Below are 23510 nucleotides of genomic sequence, written 5' to 3' on the forward strand. Positions count from 1 at the left end.
AAAAAATGGAAAAAATTGGGGGGAAAATGGGGAAAAAATGGGGGAAATGGGGGAAAAATGGGGGAAAAATGGGGTGGAGTGGGACCAGCTCGGGGGGAGCTTCCGGGCACAGAGCGTCCTCAACGGTGAGAAAAACGGGGGGAAAAACGGGGGGAAATGGGAAAAAATTGAAAAATGGAAAATTTGGAAAAAATTTGGGGAAAAATGGGGAAAAAATGGGTGAGAAATGGGGAAAAATGGGGGAAAAATGAAGGGAAAATTGGGGGGAGCTTCCGGGCCCAGAGCGACATCAACGGTGAGGGAAATGGGGGGAAAACGGGGGAAATGGGAAAAATTGAAAAAAATGGAAAATTTGGGGAAAAATGGGGAAAAAATGGGGGAAAATGGGGGAAAAATGAGGGAAAATGGGGTCAGGGTGGGAGCAGCTCGGGGGGAGCTTCCGGGCCCAGAGCGACATCAACGGTGAGAGAAATGGGGGGAAAAATGGGGAGGAAAAATGGGAGAAATGGGAAAAATTGGGAAAATTTGAAAAAATGGAAATTTTGGAAAAAATTTGGGGGGAAAATGGGGAAAAATGGGGGGAAAATGGGGGGAAAAATGGGGTGGGAGTGGGAGCAGCTCAGGGGGAGGTTCCGGGCCCAGAGCGACATCAACGGTGAGAGAAATGGGGGGGGAAAACGGGGGAAACGGGAAAAATGGGGAAAAATGAAAATTTGGAAAAAATTTGGGGGAAAAATGGGGAAAAATGGGGAAAAAAATGGGTGAGAAATGGTGGAAATGGGGTGGGAGTGGGAGCAGCTCGGGGGGAGCTTCCGGGCACAGAGCGACATCAATGGTGAGGGAAATGGGGGTAAAAATGGGGGAAACGGGAAAAATGGGGAAAATGGAATAATGGGGGAAAATGGGGAAAAAATGGGGAAAAATGGGGGAAAATGGGGTGGGAGTGGGAGCAGCTCGGGGGGAGCTTCCGGGCACAGAGCGTCCTCAATGGTGAGAGAAATGGGGGGAAAAATGGGGGAAATGGGGAAAATGGGAAAAATGGGGAAAAAAATGGAAAAAATTGGGGGAAAAATGGGGAAAAAATGGGGGGAAAATGGGGGAAAAACAAAGGAAAATTAGGGAGGAGGTTCCAGGCCCAGAGCGACATCAGCAGTGAGGGAAACGGGGGGAAAAATGGGGGAAATGGGGAAAAATGGGGAAAAATGGAAAAAAATGGGAAAAATTGAGAAAAAGGAAAAAATTGGGGGAAAAATGGGTGAGAAATGGGGGAAAATGGGGTGGGAGTGGGAGCAGCTCGGGGGGAGCTTCCGGGCACAGAGCGTCCTCAATGGTGAGAGAAACGGGAAAAAATGGGGAGAAAAATGGGGAGAAATGGGAAAAAATTGGGAAAATTTGAAAAAATGGAAATTTTGGAAAAAATTTGGGGGAAAATGGGGAAAAATGGGGAAAAAAATGGGTGAGAAATGGTGGGAAATGAGGTGGGAGTGGGAGCAGCTCGGGGGGAGCTTCTGGGCCCAGAGCGTCCTCAATGGTGAGAAAAACGGGGGGAAAAATGGGGGAAATGGGAAAAATTGGAAAAATGGAAAATTTGGGGGAAAAATGGGAAAAAACTGGAAAAAATTGGAGGAAAAAATGGGTGAGAAATGGTGGAAAAATGGGGTGGGAGTGGGAGCAGCTTGGGGGGAGCTTCCGGGCACAGAGCGACATCAATGGTGAGGGAAAAATGGGGGGAAAAACGGGGGGAATGGGAAAAATTGGGGAAAAATGGAATAATGGGGGGAAATGGGGGGAAAATGGGAAAAATGGGAAAAAAACTGAGGGGAAAATGGGGAAAAACAAAGGAAAAATGGGGGGGAGGTTCCAGGCCCAGAGCGACATCAACGGTGAGAGAAATGGGGAGAAAAATGGGGGAAACGGGAAAAATGGAGAAAAAATGGAAAAAATGGAAAAAATTGGAAAATAAAAAGGAATAATGGGGGGAAAAATGGGAAAAAAAATGGGGAAAAACAAAGGAAAAATGAGGGGGAGGTTCCGGGCCCAGAGCGACATCAACGGTGAGGGAAAAATGGGAAAAATGGGGGAAAAATTGAAAAAATGGAAAAAAATTGGGGGAAAAATGGGGGGAAATAATGGGGGAAAATGGGGGAAAAATGGGGTGGGAGTGGGAGAAGCTCAGGGGGAGCTTCCGGGCCCAGAGCGACATCAACGGTGAGGGAAATGGGGGGAAAAACGGGGAGAAAAATGGGAGAAATGGGAAAAATGGGAAAAATGGAAAATTTGGGGGGAAAATGGGGAAAAATGGGTGAGAAATGGGGAAAAATGGGGGGAAAATGAAGGGAAAATTGGGGGGAGGTTCTGGGCCCAGAGCGTCCTCAACGGTGAGAGAAACGGGGGGAAAAATGGGAAAAATGGGAAAAAATTGAAAAATGGAAAATTTGGAAAAAATTTGGGTGAAAAATGGGAAAAAATGGGGAAAAAAATGGGTGAGAAATGGGGGAAAAAGGGGGTGGGAGTGGGAGCAGCTCGGGGGGAGCTTCCGGGCACAGAGCGTCCTCAACGGTGAGGGAAACGGGAAAAATGGGGAGAAAAATGGGAGAAATGGGAAAAATTGGGAAAATTTGAAAAAATGGAAAATTTGGGTGAAAAATGGGGAAAAAATGGGGGAAATGGAGGAAAAATGGGGTGGGAGTGGGAGCAGCTCGGGGGGAGCTTCAGGGCCCAGAGCGACATCAACGGTGAGGGAAATGGGGGGAAAAACGGGGGAAATGGGAAAAATGGCAGAAATGGAAAATTTGGGTGAAAAAATGCATGAAAAAATGGGGGAAAATGGAGGGAAAATGGGGGAAAAATGGGGTGGGAGTGGGAGCAGCTCAGGGGGAGCTCCCGTGCCCAGAGCGACATCAACGGTGAGGGAAATGGGGGGAAAAACGGGGGAAATGGGAAAAATGGCAGAAATGGGAAAAATGGAAAATTTGGAAAAAATTTGGGGGAAAATGGGTGAGAAATGGGGAAAAAATGGGGGAAAAATGAAGGGAAAATTGGGGGGAGGTTCCGGGCCCAGAGCGACATCAATGGTGAGAGAAATGGGGGGAAAAATGGGGGAAACGGGAAAAATGGGGAGAAAATTGAATAATGGGGGGAAATGGGGGCAATGGGGAAAAATGAGGAAAAATGGGGGAAAATGAGAGGAAAACGGGGGGAAAACAAAGGAAAAATGAGGGGGAGGTTCCGGGTCCAGAGCGACATCAACGGTGAGAGAAATGGGGAGAAAAACAGGAAAAATGGGGAAAAAATGGAAAAATTGGGAAAAAACGTGGGGAAATGGTGAAAAAATTGGAAAAAAATGGGGGGGAAATGGGGAAAAATATTAAAAATGGGGAAAAAAGGGGGAAATGGGGAAAAATGGGGAACAGCGGGGTGGGAATGGGGCTAAGAGGGGTGAGGGACAGCGCGGCCACCACGGTCCCCAAGGTCCCCAAAGGTCCCCAATGCCCCCAATGTCCCCATTGTCCCCACTGTCCCCACTGTCCCCAGTGTCCCCAGTGCCCCCAATGTCCCCATGTCCCCAGTGCCCCCAGTGCCCCCAATGTCCCCATTGTCCCCAACATCCCCAATGCCCCCATTGTCCCCAGTGCTCCTGATGTCACCATTGTCCCCAGTGCCACTATCTCCCATGTCCCCAGTGCTCCCAATGTCCCCATTGACCCCAGTGCCCCCAATGTCCCCAATGTCCCCAGTGCCCCCAATGTCCCCAGTGCCCCCAACATCCCCATTGTCCCCAGTGTCCCCAATGCCCCCAGAGCCCCCAATGTCCCCAACGTCCCCATTGTCCCCAATGTCCCCAACGTCCCCACTGTCCCCAGTGCCCCCGATGTCCCCACTGTCCCCAATGCTCCAAATGTCCCCATTGTCCCCAACATCCCCATTGTCCCCAGTGCCCCCAATGTCCCCACTGTCCCCAGTGCCCCCAGTGCCCCCCATGTCCCCAGTGCCCCCAATGTTCCCAATGTCCCCAGTGCCCCCGATGTCCCCAGCGTCCCCAGTGCTCCCAACCCCTCCATTGTCCCCAACACCCCCAATGTCCCCAAGCCCCCAATATCCCCAATGTCCCCAGTGCCCCCAATGTTCCCAATGTCCCCAGTGCCCCCGACATCCCCATTGTCCCCATTGTCCCCATTGTCCCCAAACCCCCAATGTCCCCACTGTCCCCAATGCTCCCAATGTCCCTAACGTCCCCAATGTCCCCATTGTCCCCAACGTCCCCAGTGGCCCCATTGTCCCCAATGTCCCCAGTGTCCCCATTGTCCCCAAACCCCCAATGTCCCCACTGTCCCCAATGCTCCCAATGTCCCGAACGTCCCCAATGTCCCCAGTGCCCCCATTGTCCCCATTGTCCCCAGTGTCCCCAATGTCCCCAATGTCCCCAGTGTCCCCAGTGTCCTCAATGTCCCCAATGTCCCCAGTGCCCCCAATGTCCCCAATGTCCCCAGTGCTCCCAATGTCCCCATTGTCCCCAGTGCCCCCCATTGTCCCCAATGTCCCCAATGTCCCCACTGTCCCCAGTGCTCCTGATGTCCCCATTGTCCCCAGAGCCCCCATGGCTCCCAATGTCCCCAATGCCCCCAATGTCCCCAGAGCCCCCCATGTCCCCATTGCCCCCACTGTCCCCAGTGCCCCCAATGTCCCCATTGTCCCCATTGTCCCCAGTGCCCCCAATGTCCCCAGTGCCCCCCATGTCCCCAAGCCCCCATTGTCCCCAAGCCCCCATTGTCCCCATTGTCCCCAATATCCCCACTGTCCCCAGTGCCCCCCAGTGCCCCCATTGCCCCCGATGTCCCCAACACCCCCACCACCCCACTGACCTCCCCTCCCCCCCTCCAGCCTCCTCCCCGGTGGCCTGCCACCCCGTCACCGTGGGCGACACCCTGCTGCTGGTGGTGGCCCAGCTGGGCGGCGGCTCCTGGGTGTGGCGCCGCTCGGGCGGGCCGGGCTCGCCCTTCGTGCGCCACCAAGCGCTGGGCCCGGCCCACCTGCGCCGCCCGCACGCCGTCGCCTCGGCTCACCTGGGCGGCCACCTCTACCTGGGCGTGGCCGACAGCTCCAAGGGCGGCACCAGCACCGTTTTCCGCTGGGCTTCCGGAGCCTTCTACCCGCACCAGGCGCTGCGGGCGTGGCGGCGCGACACGCACCTGGAGTTCCTGGAGCTGGGCGGGCGGGCGGCGCTGGTGGTGTGCAGCGCGGCGCGGCGGCCCCAGGTGTACCGCTGGAGCGGCGGCGCCTTCGCCCCGCACACCGACATCCCCCACGTGCCCGACGTCTACGCCGCCAGGCACTTCCGAGCGCGCGGCGACGGCGGCGGCGTCTACCTGTGCCTGACGCGCTTCCTGGGGGATGCTAAGGTGAGGGGTGGGTGGGGGTTATGGAGTTTGTCAGGGTCATGGGGTTATGGGGTTGAGTAGGGTCATGGGGTCATGGGGGTCAGCGGGGGAATGGGGTTATGGGGTTCAGTAGGGTCATGGGGTTATGGGGTTATGGGGTTCCATCAGGGCCATGGGGGTCAGCAGGGTCATGGGGTCATGGGGTCTGTCGTGGTCATGGGGGTCAGCAGGGTCATGGGGTTATGGGGGTCTGTCGTGGTTGTGGGGGTCAGCGGGGTCATGGGAGTCACCAGGGTCATGGGGTTATGGGGTCTGTCAGGGGTGTGGGGGTCAGCAGGGGAATGGGGTTATGGGGTCTGTCAGGGTCATGGGGTTATGGGGTCTGTCAGGGGTATGGGGGTCAGTGGGGGAATGGGGTTATGGGGTCTGTCAGGGGTGTGGGGGTCAGCAGGGGAATGGGGTTATGGGGTCTGTCAGGGGTGTGGGGGTCAGCGGGGGAATGGGGTTATGGGGTCTGTTGTGGTTGTGGGGGTCAGCGGGGTCATGGGGGTCACCAGGGTCATGGGGTTATGGGGTCTGTCAGGGGAATGGGGTCAGCAGGGTCATGGGGTTATGGGGTCTGTCAGGGTCATGGGGTTATGGGGTTCCATCAGGGTTATGGAGTCTGTCAGGGGAATGGGGGTAAGCAGGGGAATGGGGTCATGGGGGTCTGTCAGGGGTGTGGGGGTCAGCAGGGGAATGGGGTTATGGGGTCTGTCAGGGTCATGGGGTTATGGGGTCTGTCAGGGGTATGGGGGTCAGCGGGGTCATGGGGTTATGGGGTCTGTCAGGGGTGTGGGGGTCAGCAGAGGAATGGGGTTATGGGGTCTGTCAGGGGTATGGGGGTCAGCAGGGTCATGGGGTTATGGGGTCTGTCAGGGGTGTGGGGGTCAGCAGGGTCATGGGGTTATGGGGGTCTGTCAGGGGTATGGGGGTCAGCAGGGGAATGGGGTTATGGGGTTCAGTAGGGTCATGGGGTAACGGGGGTCAGCAGGGTCATGGGGTTATGGGGTCTGTCAGGGGTGTGGGGGTCAGCAGGGTCATGGGGTTATGGGGGTCTGTCGTGGTTGTGGGGGTCAGCGGGGTCATGGGAGTCACCAGGGTCATGGGGTTATGGGGTCTGTCAGGGGTGTGGGGGTCAGCAGGGGAATGGGGTTATGGGGTCTGTTGTGGTCATGGGGGTCAGCAGGGGAATGGGGTTATGGGGTCTGTCGTGGTCATGGGGTTATGGGGTCTGTCGTGGTCATGGGGTTATGGGGGTCCATCAGGGGAATGGGGGTCAGCAGGGTCATGGGGTCATGGGGGTCAGCAGGGTCATGGGGTCATGGGGCTCTGTCGTGGTCATGGGGGTCACCAGGGTCATGGGGTTATGGGGGTCTGTCAGGGGAATGGGGGTTAGCAGGGTCATGGGGTTATGGGGGTCCATAAGGGGAATGGGGTTATGGGGGTCCGTCGTGGTTGTGGGGGTCAGCGGGGTCATGGGGTTATGGGGTCTGTCAGGGGAATGGGGGTCAGCGGGGTCATGGGGTCATGGGGGTCTGTCAGGGGAATGGGGTCAGCGGGGTCATGGGGTTATGGGGTCTGTCATGGTCATAGGATTATGGGGGTCTGTCATGGTCATGGGGTTATGGGGTCTGTCGTGGTCATGGGGGTCAGCGGGCTCATGGGGGTCAGCAGGGTCATGGGGTCATGGGGCTCTGTCGTGGTCATGGGGGTCAGCGGGGTCATGGGGTCATGGGGGTCTGTCAGGGGAATGGGGTCAGCGGGGTCATGGGGTTATGGGGGTCTGTCGTGGTCATGGGGGTCAGTGGGGTCATGGGGTTATGGGGTCTGTCAGGGGTGTGGGGGTCAGCAGGGGAATGGGGTTATGGGGGTCTGTCAGGGGAATGGGGTTATGGGGTTTGTCAGGGGAATGGGGTTATGGGGTCTGTCAGGGTCATGGGGGTCAGCAGGCTCATGGGGTCATGGGGGTCAGCAGGGTCATGGGGTTATGGGGGTGTGTCAGGGTCATGGGGTCATGGGGCTCTGTCATGGTCATGGGGGTCACCAGGGTCATGGGGTTATGGGGTCTGTCAGGGGAATGGGGTTATGGGGGTTTGTCAGGGTCATGGGGTCAGCAGGGGAATGGGGTTATGGGGTCTGTCAGGGTCATGGGGGTCAGCAGGGTCATGGGGTTATGGGGTCTGTCAGGGGTGTGGGGGTAAGCAGGGGAATGGGGTTATGGGGTCAGCAGGGTCATGGGGGTCAGCAGGGTCATGGGGTTATGGGGGTCTGTCGTGGTCATGGGGTTATGGGGTCTGTCGTGGTCATGGGGGTCAGCGGGCTCATGGGGGTCACCAGGGTCATGGGGTTATGGGGGTCTGTCAGGGGAATAGGGTTATGGGGGTCACCAGGGTCATGGGGTTATGGGGGTCTGTCAGGGGAATAGGGTTATGGGGGTCAGCAGGGTCATGGGGTTATGGGGGTCTGTCAGGGGAATAGGGTTATGGGGGTCAGCAGGGTCATGGGGTTATGGGGGTCTGTCAGGGTCATGGGGGTCAGCGGGGTCATGGGGTTATGGGGGTCTGTCAGGGGAATGGGGTCAGCGGGGTCATGGGGTTATGGGGTCTGTTGTGGTTGTGGGGGTCAGCGGGGTCATGGGGTTATGGAGTCTGTCAGGGGTATGGGGGTCAGCAGGGTCATGGGGTTATGGGGTTCAGTAGGGTCATGGGATCATGGGGGTCAGTAGGGTCATGGGGGTCAGCAGGGTCATGGGGTTATGGGGTCTGTCAGGGGAATGGGGTTATGGGGGTCCGTCGTGGTTGTGGGGGTCAGCGGGGTCATGGGGTTATGGAGTCTGTCAGGGGTATGGGGGTCAGCAGGGTCATGGGGTTATGGGGTTCAGTAGGGTCATGGGATCATGGGGGTCAGTAGGGTCATGGGGGTCAGCAGGGTCATGGGGTTATGGGGTCTGTCAGGGGAATGGGGTTATGGGGGTCCGTCGTGGTTGTGGGGGTCAGCGGGGTCATGGGGTTATGGGGGTCTGTCAGGGGAATGGGGTCAGCAGGGTCATGGGGTTATGGGGTTCAGTAGGGTCATGGGGTAATGGGGGTCAGCAGAGTCATGGGGTTATGGGGTTCAGTAGGGTCATGGGGTTATGGGGGTCAGCAGGGTCATGGGGTTATGGGGGTCTGTCGTGGTCATGGGGTTATGGGGGTCCATCAGGGGAATGGGGGTCAGCGGGGTCATGGGGTTATGGGGTTTCATCAAGGTCATGGAGGTCCATGAAGGTCATGGGGGTCAGCAGGGTCATGGGATTATGGGGTTATGGGGTTCCATGAGGGGAATGGGGGTCCATCAGGGGAATGGGGGTCAGCAGGGTCATGGGGTTATGGGGGTCCATCAGGGTCATGAGGTCATGTGGTTATGGGGTTCTATCGGGGTCATGGGGTTATGGGGTCATGAGGGTCCATCAGAGGCATGGGGGTCAGCAGGGTCATGGGGTTATGGGGTTCTATCAGGTAAATGGGGGTCAGCGGGGTCGTGGGGTTATGGGGTCTGTCAGGGGCATGGGGGTCAGCGGGATCATGGGGGTCCATCAAGGTCATGGGGGTCAGCAGGGTCATGGGGTTCCATCAGGGTCATGGGGGTTCAGCAGGGTCATGGGGTGATGGGGTTATGGGGTTCCATCAGGGTCATGGGGGTCAGCAGGGTCATGGGGTGATGGGGTTATGAGGGGTTCCATCAAGGTCATGGGGGTCCATCAAGGTTATGGGGGTCAGCAGGGTCATGGGGGTCACCAGGGTCATGGGGTTATGGGGGTCCATCAGGGGAATGGGGTTATGGGGGTGCATCAGGGGAATGGGGTTATGGGGGTCTGTCGTGGTCATGGGGGTCAGTAGGGTCATGGGGTTATGGGGGTCAGCAGGGTCATGGGGGTCAGCAGGGTCATGGGGTTATGGGGTCTGTCGTGGTCATGTGGTTATGGGGGTCTGTTGTGGTCATAGGAGTCACCAGGGTCATGGGGTTATGGGGTCCCATCAGGGTTATGGGGGGGTCAGCAGGGTCATGGGGGTCCATGAAGGTCATGGAGGGTCAGCAGGGTCATGGGGTTATGGGTTCCATTGTGGTCATGGGGTTATGGGGGTCCTTCAGGGTTATGGGGTCAGCAGGGTCATGGGGTTATGGGGGTCCGTCAGGGTCATGGAGGGTCAGCAGGGTCACAGGGGTCAGCAGGGTCACGGGGTCCATGGGGGTCCATCAAGGTCACGTGGCCAAGCAGGGGGTCAGCAGGGTCACGGGGGGTCAGCAGGGTCACGGGGTCACAGGTGGTCACAGGTGGTCACAGGGGGTCATGGAGGGGTCAGCAGGGTCAGGGGGTCACAGGTGGTCACAGGTGGTCACAGGGGGTCATGGAGGGGTCAGCAGGGTCACGGGGTCACAGGTGGTCACAGCCAGGGTCACCTGGGGCCACCAGGGCCATGATGGTCACCGCACGGCCACGGGGGTCCCTCAGGGCCAGATGACCCCTGACCCCGCGGGCAGGTGATGGCGCTGGGAGGGCTCCAACCCCTCCCCCACCCCATGGTCCCCTCCCCCACCCCATGGTCCCCTCCCCCAGGCCATACTCCCATCCCCCACCTAATGGTCCCCTCCCCCACCCCATGCTCCCATCCCCCACCCACCCCATGGACCCCTCCCCCACCCCATGCTCCCATCCCCCACCCCATGGTCCCCTCCCCCACCCCATGGTCCCATCCCCTACCCACCCCATGGACCCCTCCCCCACCCCATGCTCCCCTCCCCCACCCCATGTTCCCATCTCCCACCCCATGCTCCCATCCCCCACCCCATGTTCCCATCTCCCACCCCATGGTCCCATCCCCCACCCCATTATCCCCTCCCCCACCCCATGGACCCCTCCCCCACCCCATGGTCCCACCGCTGACCCCATGACCCCATGACCCCACTGCTGACCCCACTGCTGACCCCACTGCTGACCCCACCATGTCCAGGTGATGCCCTGGGAGGGCTCCAACACAACCCAACCCAACCCAACCAACCCAACCCAACCCAATCAATCAAATCCAACCCAACCCAATCAACCCAACCAACCCAACCTAATCCAACCCAACCCAACCCAACCATACCCAACCCATCCCAACGCAACTCAATCCAACCCATCCCAACCCAACCCAGCCTGTCCCAACCCAACCCAACCCAACCCAACTGAACCCAACCCAACCCAGCCTAACCCAACCCAACCCATGGCCCCAACCCAATCAACCCAACCCAGCCCATCCCAACCCATCCCAACCCAATCAACCCAACACAACCCAAGCAACCCAACCCAACCCAACCCAGCCCATCCCAACCCATCCCAACCCATCCCAACCCATCCCAACCCAACCCAACCCAACCCAACCCACCCAACCCAACCCTCCCCGTGCTGCGCAGGTGATGCGCTGGGAGGGCTCCAACCCAACCCAATCCAACTCAACCCAACCCAACTCAACCGATCCCATGGCCCCATCCCAACTGAACCCAACCCAACCCAACCCAATGCAACGCAAACCAACCCAACTATAACCAACTCAACCCAACCCAACCCAACCCAACTCAACTCAACCCAAATCAACCGATCCCATGGCCCCATCCCAACTGAACCCAACCCAACCAACCCAACCCCACTCAACCCAACCCAACCCAACCCAACCCAGCCCATCCCAACCCAACCCAACCCAATCAACCCAACCCAACACAACCCATCCCAACCCAACCCAATCCAACCCAGCCTAAACCAACCCAGCCCATCCCAACCCAACCCAACCCAATCAACCCAACCCAACACAACCCAACCCAACCCAACCCAGCCCATCCCAACCCAACCCAACCCAACCCAGCCTAACCCAACCCAGCCCAACCCAACCCAACACAACCCATCCCAACCCAACACAACCCAACGCAGTCTGTCCCAACTCAACCCATCCCAACCCAACCAACCCAACTGAACCCAACCCAACCCAACCAACCCAACCCAACCCAACCCATGACCCCATGACCGCGTGCCCCACCAGGTGATGCGATGGGAGGGCTCCAACCCAACCCAAACCAACTCAACCCAACCCAACCCAATCAACCCAACCCAACCAACGCAACCCACCCAATGGACCCGACCCAACCCACCCCATCCCAACACAACCCAACCCAATCAACCCAACCCAACCCAATCAACCCAACCCAACCCAATCAACCCAACCCAACCAACCCAACCCATTCAACCCAATCCTACCCAATCAACCCTACCCAACCCAACCCAATCAACCCAATCCTACCCAATCAACCCAACCCACTCCATCCCAACCCAACCCAACCCAATCAATCCCACCCTACCCAACCCAACCCTACCCAACCCAATCAACCCAACCCAACCAACCCAACCCAATCCAATCAACCCAATCCTATCCAATCAACCCAACCCAGTCCATCCCAACCCAAACCAATCAACCCAACCCAACCCAAACCATGACCCCATGACCGCGTGCCCCGCGCAGGTGATGCGATGGGAGGGCTCCAACCCAACCCAACCCAACCCAACTCAACACAACCCAACTCAACCCAACCCAACCCAACCCAATCAACGCAACCCAACCTAATGGATCCGACCCAACCCACCCCATGCCTACCCAACCCAACCCAATCAGCCCAACCCAATCCACCCAATCCCAACCCAACCCAACCCAATCCAACCCAACCCAACCCAACCCAACCCAACCCATGACCCCATGACCGTGTGCCCCGCGCAGGTGATGCGCTGGGAGGGCTCCAACCCAACCCAAACCAACTCAACCCAACCCAACCCAATCAACCCAACCCAACCCAATCAACTCAACTCTAGCCAATCAACCCAACCCAACCCAACCCAACCCAACCCTACCCATCAACCCAACCCAACCCAACCCAATCAACCCAACCCAACCCAACCTGTCGCAACCCAACCCAACCCAATCAACCCAACCCAACCAACCCAACCCAACCCAACCCAACCCAACCCATGACCCCATGACCGCGTGCCCCGCACAGGTGATGCGCTTGGAGGGCTCCAACCCAACCCAACCCAAACCAACCCAATCCAACCCAATGGACCCGACCCAACCCACCCCACCCCATCCCAACCCAACCCAATCAACCCAACCCAATCAACCCAACCCAACCCAATCAACCCAACCCAACCCAATCAACCCAATCCTACCCAATCAACCCAACCCAACCCAATCAACCCAACCCAACCCAATCAACCCAACCCAACCCAACCCACTCAACCCAACCCAACCCAACCCTACCCAATCAACCCAACCCAACCCAATCAACCCAACCCAACCCAATCAACCCAACCCACCCCATCCCAACCCAACCCAACCCAACCCATCCCATCCCATCCCAACCCATCCCAACCCATCCCAACCCAATCCCACCCAATCAACCCAACCCAATCAACGCAACCCAACCCAATCCAACCCAACCCAACCCAACCCAACCCAACCAACCCAATCCTACCCAATCAACCCAACCCAACCCAATCAACCCAACCCAACCCAATCAACCCAATCCTACCCAATCAACCCAACCCAACCCAATCAACCCAACCCAACCCAATCAACCCAACCCAACCCAACCCACTCAACCCAACCCAACCCAACCCTACCCAATCAACCCAACCCACCCCATCCCAACCCAACCCAACCCAACCCATCCCATCCCATCCCAACCCATCCCAACCCATCCCAACCCAATCCCACCCAATCAACCCAACCCAATCAACGCAACCCAACCCAATCCAACCCAACCCAACCCAACCCAACCCAACCAACCCAACCCAATCAACCCAAACCAACCCAACCCAACCCTACCCAACCCAACCCAACCCTACCCAACCCAACCCATGACCCCATGACCCCATGACTGCGTGCTCCGAGGGCTCCAACCCAACCCAACTCAACCCAACACAACCCAACTCAACCCAACCCAGCCTGTCCCAATCCAACCCAACCCAACCCAACGCAACCCAACCCAATCCAACACATCCCAACCCAATCATCCCAACCCAACCCAACCCATGACCCCATGACCGCGTGCCCCGCGCAGGTGATGCGCTGGGAGGGCTCCAACCCAACCCCACCCAACCCAATCAACCCAACCAACCCAACCCAACCCAACCCAGCCCCACTCCACCCCACCCCGCCCCCCCAGGTGATGCGCTGGGAGGGCTCCATGTTCCGCGAGGTGCAGGCGGTGCCGGCGCGCGGCTCGCTGGTGTTCCAGCCGCTGCTGCTGGCCGGCCTGCGCTACGTCCTGCTGGGCAACGACTTCGCCCCCAGCCGCGTCTTCCGGCCCGGCGCCGGCGGCCGCCTGGAGCCGGCGCAGGAGCTGCCCGCGCCCTCGCCCCGCGCCTTCGTGGCCCTGCGCGCCGGCCAGCGCCACTTCCTGCTGGCCACCAGCTTCAAGGGCGCCACCCAGGTGTACCTGCACGTCACCGAGGACATCGGCACCTGAGGGACACCTGGGGACAGCTGGGGACACCTGGGGACAGCTGGGGACAGCTGGCTGGCCACCAGCTTCAAGGGCGCCACCCAGGTGTACCTGCACGTCACCGAGGACATCGGCACCTGAGGGACACCTGGGGACAGCTGGGGACACCTGGGGACAGCTGGCTGGCCACCAGCTTCAAGGGCACCACCCAGGTGTACCTGCACGTCACCGAGGACATCGGCACCTGAGGGACACCTGGGGACACCTGGGGACACCTGGGGACACCTGGGGACAGCTGGGGACACACCCAGGTGTACCTGCACGTCACCGAGGACATCGGCACCTGAGGGACACCTGGGGACAGCTGGGGACAGCTGGGGACACCGGGCTGGCCACCAGCTTCAAGGGCACCACCCAGGTGTACCTGCACGTCACCGAGGACATCGGCACCTGAGGGACACCTGGGGACACCTGGGGACAGCTGGGGACACACCCAGGTGTACCTGCACGTCACCGAGGACATCGGCACCTGAGGGACACCTGGGGACACCTGGGGACAGCTGGGGACAGCTGGGGACACACCCAGGTGTACCTGCACGTCACCGAAGACATCGGCACCTGAGGGACACCTGGGGACACCTGGGGACACACCCAGGTCTACCTGCACGTCACCGAGGACATCGGCACCTGAGGGACATCTGGGGACACCTGGGACAGCCGGGGACAGCTGGGGGGACATCAGGGGACACTCTGGGGACACTGTGGGGACACTTTGGGGACACTTTGGGGACACGGCGGTGCCACCGCGGGCTGGTGCAGCTGCAGGGACCTGGGGACGTCCCCTGGGCTCGGTCACCTGAGGGACACGGGGACAGTGACAGCAGGGCCAGCCTCAGCCCGTGTCCCCAAGGCCACCCTCAGCCCGTGTCCCCAAGGCCACCATGGCCCCGATGTCCCCAAGGGGCCCCAGTGTCCCCAAGGCCACCATGGCCCCGGTGTCCCCAAGGCCACCCTCAGCCCGTGTCCCCAAGGCCACCCTCAGCCCGTGTCCCCAAGGCCTTGTGTCCCCTCATGGTGCCACCATTGTCCTGATGTCCCCAAGGCCACCATGGCCCCGGTGTCCCCAAGGCCACCATGGTCCAGATGTCCCCAAGGCTGCCATGGCCCCAATGTCCCCAAGGCCACCATCACCTCAGTGTCCCCTCCTGGTGCCACCACTGACTGCTGTCCCCAAGGCCACTGTCACCCTGATGTCCCCTCCTGGTGCCACCAACACCCCCCTGTCCCCAAGGCCACCAGTGACTCAATGTCCCCTCTGATGCCACCATGGCCCTGATGTCCCCAAGGCCACCATCACCTCAGTGTCCCCTCCTGGTGCCACCACTGTCCCGATGTCCCCAGAGCCACTGTCACCCTGATGTCCCCAAGGCCACCCTCAGCCCGTGTCCCCTCATGGTGCCACCATGGCCCCCCTGTCCCCAAGGCCACTGTCACCCTGATGTCCCCTCCTGGTGCCACCAGTGACCCAGTGTCCCCAAGGCCACCATCACTCAATGTCACCCTCGGCCTTGTGTCCCCTCCTGATGCCGCCATCGCCTCAGTGTCCCCAAGGCCACTGTCACCCTCAGTGTCCCCAAGGCCACCACTGTCCCGCTGTCCCCAGAGCCACTGTCACCCCGATGTCCTCCCCTGGTGCCACCATCGCCTCAGTGTCCCCAAGGCCACTGTCACCCCCACTGTCACCCCCAATGTCCCCAAGGCCACTGTCACCTCTAATGTCACCCCCAATGTCCCCAAGGCCACTGTCACCCCCCAATGTCACCCCAATGTCCCCAAGGCCACTGTCACCACCACTGTCACCCCCAATGTCCCCAAGGCCACTGTCCCCCCCAGTGCCACCCCCACTGTCCCCCCACTGCCACCCCCGCTGTCCCCCCCAGTGCCACCCCGCTGTCCCCTCCTGGTGCCACTGCTGTCCCCGTGTCCCCTCCCCCAGTGACCAAAATCCGATTTTTTCATCCGTTTTTATTCATTGCCTTTGGTGGGGACAGCTGGGGACATTATGGGGACAGGTGGGGACAGCTGGGGACAGTTGGGGACATTTGGGCACATTTGGGGACATTTTGGGCACATTTAGGGACATTTTAGGGACATTTGGGGACATTTGGGGACAATTTGGTGACATTTGGGCACATTTGGGGACATTTGGGGACACTTGGGGACATTTTGGGCACATTTAGGGACATTTAGGGACATTTGGGGACATTATGGGGACATTTGGGCACATTTGGGGACAATTGGGGACATTTAGGGACATTTTGGGGACATTTATGGGGAAAATTTGGGGACACTTTGGGACACCGTGGAGACACCGTGGGGACACTTTGGGGACACTTTGGGGACACCCTGGGGACATGGTGGGGACACTCTGGGGACACTCTGGGGACACTTTGGGGACACTGGGGACACGGCGGTGCCACCGCGGGCTGGTGCAGCTGCAGGGACCTGGGGACGTCCCCTGGGCTCGGTCACCTGAGGGACACGGGGACAGTGACAGCAGGGCCACCCTCAGCCCGTGTCCCCAAGGCCATCCTCAGCCCGTGTCCCCAAGGCCACCATGGCCCCGGTGTCCCCAAGGCCACCCTCAGCCCGTGTCCCCAAGGCCTTGTGTCCCCTCATGGTGCCACCATTATCCTGATGTCCCCAAGGCCACCATGGCCCCGGTGTCCCCAAGGCCACCATCACCTCAGTGTCCCCTCCTGGTGCCACCATTGCCCTGCTGTCCCCAGAGCCACTGTCACCCTGATGTCCCCTCCTGGTGCCACCAACACCCCACTGTCCCCAAGGCCACCAGTGACTCAATGTCCCCCCCGATGCCACCATTGCCCCGATGTCCCCAAGGCCACCATCACCTCATTGTCCCCTCCTGGTGCCACCACTGTCCTGTTGTCCACAGAGCCACTGTAACCCTGATGTCCCCTCCTGGTGCCACCACTGACCCAGTGTCCCCAAGGCCACTGTCACCTCAGTGTCCTCCCTGGTGCCACCACTGACACAGTGTCCCCAAGGCCACCAGTGACCCGATGTCCCCAAGGCCACTGTCACCCCCCCAATGTCCCCAGAGCCACTGTCACCCTGATGTCCCCAAGGCCGCCATGGCCCCGATGTCCCCAAGGCCACTGTCACCTCAGTGTCACCCTTGGCTTTGTGTCCCCTCCTGGTGCCACCATCGCCTCACTGTCCCCAAGGCCACTGTCACCCCCGCAATGTCCCCAGAGCTGCTGTCACCCTGATGTCCTCCCCTGGTGTCACCAACACCCCACTGTCCCCAAGGCCACCACTGACTGATGTCCCCAAGGCCACCATCACCCTGATGTCCCCAAGGCCACCACTGTCCTGATGTCCCCAAGGCCACCATCACCTCAGTGTCCCCAAGGCCACCACTGACTGATGTCCCCAAGGCCACCATCACCCTGATGTCCCCAAGGCCACCACTGTCCTGATGTCCCCAAGGCCACCATCACCTCAGTGTCCCCTCCTGGTGCCACCACTGACTGATGTCCCCAAGGCCACTGTCACCCTGATGTCCCCAAGGCCACTGTCCCCCCCACTGTCACCCCAGTGTCCCCAAGGCCACTGTCACCCCCACTGCCACCCCCCAAATGTCCCCAAGGCCACTGTCACCCCCACTGCCACCCCCACTGCCACCCCGATGTCCCCAAGGCCACTGCCACCCCCACTGTCCCCCCCAGTGCCACCCCCCCACTGCCACCCCCACTGTCCCCCCCACTGTCCCCCCGCTGTCCCCCCCACTGTCCCCCACTGTCCCCTCCTGGTGCCACCCCCGCTGTCCCCGTGTCCCCTCCCCCAGTGACCAAAATCCGGTTTTTCATCCGTTTTTATTCATTGCCTTTGGTGGGGACATTTGGGGACATTTGGGCACATTTGGGGACATTATGGGGACAGGTGGGGACAGGTGGGGACATTTTGGGGACATTTTGGGCACATTTAGGGACATTATGGGCACATTATGGGGACATTTAGGGACATTTGGGGACATTATGGGGATATTTGGGCACATTTGGGGACATTTTGGGCACATTTAGGGACATTTTAGGGACATTTGGGGACATTTGGGGACATTATGGGCACATTTGGGGACATTTGAGCACATTATGGGGACATTTGGGCACATTTGGGGACATTTGGGGTCATTTGGGGACATTTGGGCACATTTAGGGACATTTGGGGACATATGGGGACATTTTGGGCACATTTGGGGACATTTGGGGACATTATGGGGACATTTAGGGACATTTTGGGGACATTTTGGGCACATTTGGGGACATTTGGTGACATTTGGGGACATTTTGGGGACATTTGGGGCCATTATGGGGACATTTGGGCACATTTGGGGACATTTGGGGACATTATGGGGACATTTTGATGACATTTGGGGACATGTGGGCACATTTGGGGACATTTGGGGACATTTGGGCACATTTGGGGACATTTGGACATTTTGGGCACATTATGGGCACATTTGGGCACATTTAGGGACATTTTAGGGACATTTGGTGATATTTGGGGACAATGACCGCGGCCCCTCCCCCCTCAGTCGGTGTCACCTGCCGGGGACACTTTGGGGACACCTTGGGGACACCTTGGGGACACCTTGGGGACAGCTCAGGCTCCTGCGGAGAGAGGGGCGGGGTCAGGGCTGGCGCTGTCCCCTCGCTGTCCCCAACGTCCCCAATGTCCCCTGGGTGTCCCCAATGTCCCCAATGTCCCCCGGGTGTCCCCAGGGGGGGAGGGGACGCTCACCTGTCCCAGCCGGGGGTGGCAGCTCCGGGGGGGGGCGGCGGCTGCGGGGGGGGAAGGGAGGGGACAGCGCGGTGTCACCAAGTGCCACCAGAGCGTCCCCAATGTCCCCAAAGTGAACCCTGTGTCCCCAGTGTCCCCAACCCCCCCAATGTCCCCAAAGTGTCCCCAATGTCCCCAATGTTCCCCAATGTCCCCAATGTCCCCAACCCCCCAATGTCCCAATGTCCCCAGATGTCCCCAATGTCCCCAAATGTCCATAAACATCCCAGAATGTCCCAACCCCCCCAATGTCCCCAACCCCCCCAATGTCCCCAAAATGTCCCCAAATGTCCCCAAATGTCCCAACCCCCCAATGTCCCCAAACCCCCCCAAACCCCCCCAGTGTCCCCAAATGTCCCAAATGTCCCCAATGTCCCCAAAACGTCCCAAAACCCCCCCAAACCCCCCCAATGTCCCCAAATGTCCCCAAATGTCCCAACCCCCCCAATGTCCCCAAAATGTCCCCAAACCCCCCCAAACCCCCTCAATGTCCCAATGTCCCCAATGTCCCCAAATGTCCCAACCCCCCAATGTCCCCAACCCTTCATTGTCCCCAAATGTCCCCAAACCCCCCCAATGTCCCCAATGTCCCCAATGTCCCCAGGTCCCACCTGGCCTTGCTGCGGCACTTGCACTTCCCACCTGAGGGGACACAGAGGGGACACAGGGGACACTCAGGTGACACACAGGTGACAGTGACACAGGTGACACAGTGACACACAGGTGACACTCAGGTGACAGTGACAATGACACAATGACACAGGTGACACACAGGTGACAATGACAGTGACAATGACACAATGACACAGGTGACACTCAGGTGACAATAACAGTGACAATGACACAATGACACAGGTGACACTCAGGTGACACACAGGTGACACAGGTGACAATGACAATGACACAATGACACAGGTGACACTCAGGTGACACACAGGTGACACAGGTGACAATGACAATGACACAATGACACAGGTGACACACAGGTGACACTCAGGTGACAGTGACACTCAGGTGACACACAGGTGACACACAGGTGACAATGACAATGACACAATGACAATGACACACAGGTGACACAGGTGACAGTGACACACAGGTGACACACAGGTGAGATAGAGGTGACAGTGACACACAGGTGACACACAGGTGACACAGGTGACACTCAGGTGACACACAGGTGACAATGACACAGTGACAATGACACTCAGGTGACACTCAGGTGACAATGACACAGGTGACACAGGTGTCACTCACTGAAGAGCACGGCGATCCCCAGCACGCTCAGCACCGCGGGGACAGTGACAGTGACAGTGACACAATGACAATGACAGTGACAATGACAGTGACAGTGACACAATGACAATGACACACAGGTGACACACAGGTGACACACAGGTGACAATGACACAGGTGACACAGGTGTCACTCACTGAAGAGCACGGCGATCCCCAGCACGCTCAGCACCGCGGGGACAGTGACAGTGACAGTGACACAATGACACAATGACAATGACACACAGGTGACACACAGGTGACAATGACACACAGGTGACAATGACACACAGGTGACACACAGGTGACAATGACAATGTCACTCACTGAAGAGCACGGCGATCCCCAGCACGCTCAGCACCGCGGGGACAGTGACAGTGACAATGACAGTGACACAGTGACAATGACAGTGACACAGTGACACAGTGACAATGACACAGTGACACAGGTGACACACAGGTGACACACAGGTGACACAGGTGACACTCACTGAAGAGCACGGCGATCCCCAGCACGCTCAGCACCGCGGCCACCACGAGGCCGCCGACGCGCAGGTGACACCAGTCTGGGGACACACGGGGACACCTTGGGGACACCTGGGGACACCTGGGGACACACCTGGGACACACCTGGGGACAGCTGGGGACACCTGGGACACCTGGGGACAGCTTGGGGACACCTGGGGGACACCTGGGGACAGCTGGGGACACCTTGGGGACACACCTGGGACACCTGGGGACACCTTGGGGACAGCTGGGGACACCTGGGGACACACCTGGGACACCTTGGGGACACCTGGGGACACCTGGGACACCTTGGGGACACCTTGGGGACACCTTGGGGACACACCTTGGGGAAAGCTGGGGACACCTGAGGACAGCTGGGGACACCTGGGGACACACCTGGGACACACCTGGGACACCTGGGGACAGCTGGGGACAGCTGGGACACCTTGGGGACACCTGGGGACACACCTGGGACACGTGGGGACACCTTGGTGACACCTTGGGGACATTTTGGGGACAGCTTGGGGACATTTGGGGACCCTCCCAGTTTGTCCCAGTCCCGCACTCACCGTACTGGAACGGACTGGAGGCACCTGGGGGGGAGGGGAGGGGTCAGAGAGACCAGTATGGACCAGTATGGACCAGTACGGACCAGTACGGACCAGTACGGACCAGTACAAACCAGTATGGACCAGTATGGACCAGTACAGACCAGTATGGACCAGTATGGACCAGTACGGACCAGTATGGATGTCCCCCACCCAGTATAAACCAGTTTGGGCTTTCCCTCCCAGTCCCTCCCAGTTTATCCCAGTTTGTCCCAGTCCCTCCCAGTCCATCCCAGTTCAATCCCAGTCCCTCCCAGTCCCTCCCAGTTTGTCCCAGTCCATCCCAGTCCCTCCCAGTCCCTCCCAGTTCCTCCCAGTTCAATCCCAGTCACTCACCGGGGGGGTCCCCTCTGGCCAGGGACAGCACTGGGGGGGGGAGGGGACACCAGTTACACCAGTTACACCAGTTACACCAGTTACACCAGTTACACCAGTTACACCAGTATGGGGGGGGCGCTGGGCCCAGTTCAAACCAGTAACGCCAAAACCATCCCAGTCCATCCCAGTTTATCCCAGTCCCTCCCAGTCTTCCCCATTCCCCTCCCAGTATCCCTCAATCCATCCCAGTCCCTCCCAGTCCATCCCAGTCCCTCCCAGTCCATCCCAGTCCCTCCCAGTCTGTCCCAGTTCCCTCCCAGTATCCCTCAATCCCTCCCAGTTTGTCCCAGTTCCCTCTCAGTCCCTCCCAGTCCCTCCCAGTTTCCCCCCAGTCCCTCCCAGTCCATCCCAGTTCCCTCCCAGTCCCTCCCAGTTTGTCCCAGTTCAATCCCAGTCCCTCCCAGTTCCCTCCCAACGCCTCCCAGTCTGTCCCAGTTCCCTCCCAGTCCCTCTCAGTCCCCTCCCAGTCCAATCCCAGTCCATCCCAGTCCCTCCCGGTCCCTCCCAGTTCCCTCCTGGTCCCTCCCAGTCCCTCCCAGTCCCCTCCCAGTACCTCCCAGTATCACCAGTGCCCGCAGCCGTTCTCGCTCCATTCCGGGACCTTTGAGCTCTGGGGGGGGAGGGGAAACTCCGGAGGGGCCCGGGGGGAACTGGGAGGGACTGGGAGAGACTGGGAGGGGACTGGGAGGGACTGGGAGGGACTGGGATGGACTGGGAGGGAACTGGGAGGGGACTGGGAGGTACTGGGACAGACTGGGAGGGAACTGGGAGGGACTGGGAGGGACTGGGAGGGACTGGAGGATGCTGGGGGGAACTGGGAGGGGGGGATGAGTCACTGGGATTCCTGAGCAGGGCGGGGCTGGAACAAACTGGGACAGACTGGGGGGGACTGGGACAGACTGGGGGGGACTGGGAGAAACTGGGGGGGTTACTGGGATGGACTGGGATGGAGTCGGGGGGTTACTGGGATGGACTGGGAGTTACTGGGCAGTTAATGGGATGGACTGAGGGGGTTATTGGGGGTTACTGGGAGTTACTGGGATGGACTGGGAGGTTAGTGGGGGGTTAGTGGGGGGTTACTGGGAGTTACTGGGAGTCACTGGGAGTTACTGGGGGGGTTACTGGGGGTTACTGGGATGAACTGGGAGTTACTGGGAGTTACTGGGGGGGTTACTGGTCTGAACTGGGAGTCCCGGGGCCGCACTCACCTTCCCAGAGCAGCCGCGGGAACTGAAATGGGGAGGGGGGAACTGGGAGGGGCGGGGCCAAGGAAATGGGCGGGGCTAGACTAGAATGAATGGGCGGGTCTCTAAAGGAGGTGTGGCCAAAGAAGGGGCGGGGCCAGAGCTGAGGATTGGCGGGGGAGGGACTGGGAGGGACTGGGACAGACTGGGAGGGAACTGGGACAGACTGGGAGGGAACTGGGACGGCTGGGAACAGCACTGGGAGGGAACTGGGATGGACTGGGAGGGGACTGGGAGGGACTGGGATGGACTGGGACAAACTGGGAGGGACTGGAGGATACTGGGAGGGGACTGGGAGGGACTGGGAGGGACTGGGAGGGAACTGGGAGGGACTGGGAGGGAACTGGGAGGGGACTGGGAGGGACTGGAGGATGCTGGGGGGAACTGGGAGGGGGGGATGAGTCACTGGGATTCCTGAGCAGGGCGGAACTGGAACAGACTGGGACAGACTGGGGGGGACTGGGACAGACTGGGGGGGACTGGGAGAAACTGAGGGGGTTACTGGGATGGACTGGGAGTTACTGGGCAGGTAATGGGATGGACTGAGGGGGTTATTGGGGGTTACTGGGAGTTACTGGGATGGACTGGGATGAACTGGGAGTTACTGGGAGTTACTGGGGGAGTCACTGGAAGTTACTGGGGGTTACTGGGGTGAACTGGGAGTTACTGGGAGTCACTGGGAGGTTAGTGGGGGGTTACTGGGAGTTACTGG

General features: G+C 59.3%; 2 protein-coding genes across 4 annotated transcripts; one reads left to right on the top strand and one right to left on the bottom strand.

The window, feature by feature from the left end:
• Positions 1–2150: 2150 nt before the first annotated feature.
• Positions 2151–13949, top strand: LOC311165873 (leucine-rich repeat LGI family member 4-like; the record flags this gene model as incomplete). Its single annotated transcript, XM_084227368.1, has 3 exons — positions 2151–2208; positions 4882–5399; positions 13542–13949. The coding sequence occupies 3 exons, from the start codon at positions 2151–2153 to the stop codon at positions 13947–13949; spliced, it is 984 nt and encodes a 327-aa protein (XP_084083494.1).
• Positions 13950–17836: 3887 nt separating this feature from the next.
• Positions 17837–22779, bottom strand: LOC311165852 (FXYD domain-containing ion transport regulator 3-like). 3 transcript variants are annotated; one of them, XM_084227348.1, is made up of 8 exons: positions 22763–22774; positions 22108–22164; positions 21513–21542; positions 21138–21161; positions 20553–20627; positions 19400–19430; positions 18750–18790; positions 18481–18619 (listed from the first exon to the last, which is right to left on the bottom strand). In XM_084227348.1, exons 2-8 carry the CDS (start codon positions 22145–22147, stop codon positions 18612–18614), a joined length of 249 nt encoding a protein of 82 aa, XP_084083474.1. In that variant the 5' UTR covers positions 22148–22164; positions 22763–22774; the 3' UTR covers positions 18481–18611. The 3 variants fall into 3 exon arrangements, with proteins under 3 accessions (XP_084083473.1, XP_084083474.1, XP_084083475.1); XM_084227349.1 differs by lacking the exon at positions 21138–21161 and having other exon boundaries at positions 20553–20647; positions 21509–21542; XM_084227347.1 differs by lacking the exons at positions 19400–19430; positions 20553–20627 and having other exon boundaries at positions 17837–18619; positions 22763–22779.
• Between the last annotated feature and the right edge of the window lie 731 nt (positions 22780–23510).

Source organism: Fringilla coelebs (assembly GCF_963513975.1).
Source record: "Fringilla coelebs genome assembly, contig: SCAFFOLD_30, whole genome shotgun sequence".
In the NCBI taxonomy this organism is placed as follows: domain Eukaryota; kingdom Metazoa; phylum Chordata; class Aves; order Passeriformes; family Fringillidae; genus Fringilla; species Fringilla coelebs.

Bases quoted from the DNA above. Each gene is read 5' to 3' on its own strand.
- LOC311165852 (XM_084227347.1), bottom strand. From the start codon at position 22,147: ATGGAGCGAGAACGGCTGCGGGCACTGGTGATACTGGGAG. The intron at 21,543-22,107 runs GTACTGGGAGGG...TCCCCCCCCCAG, and splicing joins GGCACTGGTGATACTGGGAG to TGCTGTCCCTGGCCAGAGGG. The intron at 18,620-18,749 runs GTGAGCGTCCCC...CTCTCTCCGCAG, and splicing joins GCCACCCCCGGCTGGGACAG to GAGCCTGAGCTGTCCCCAAG.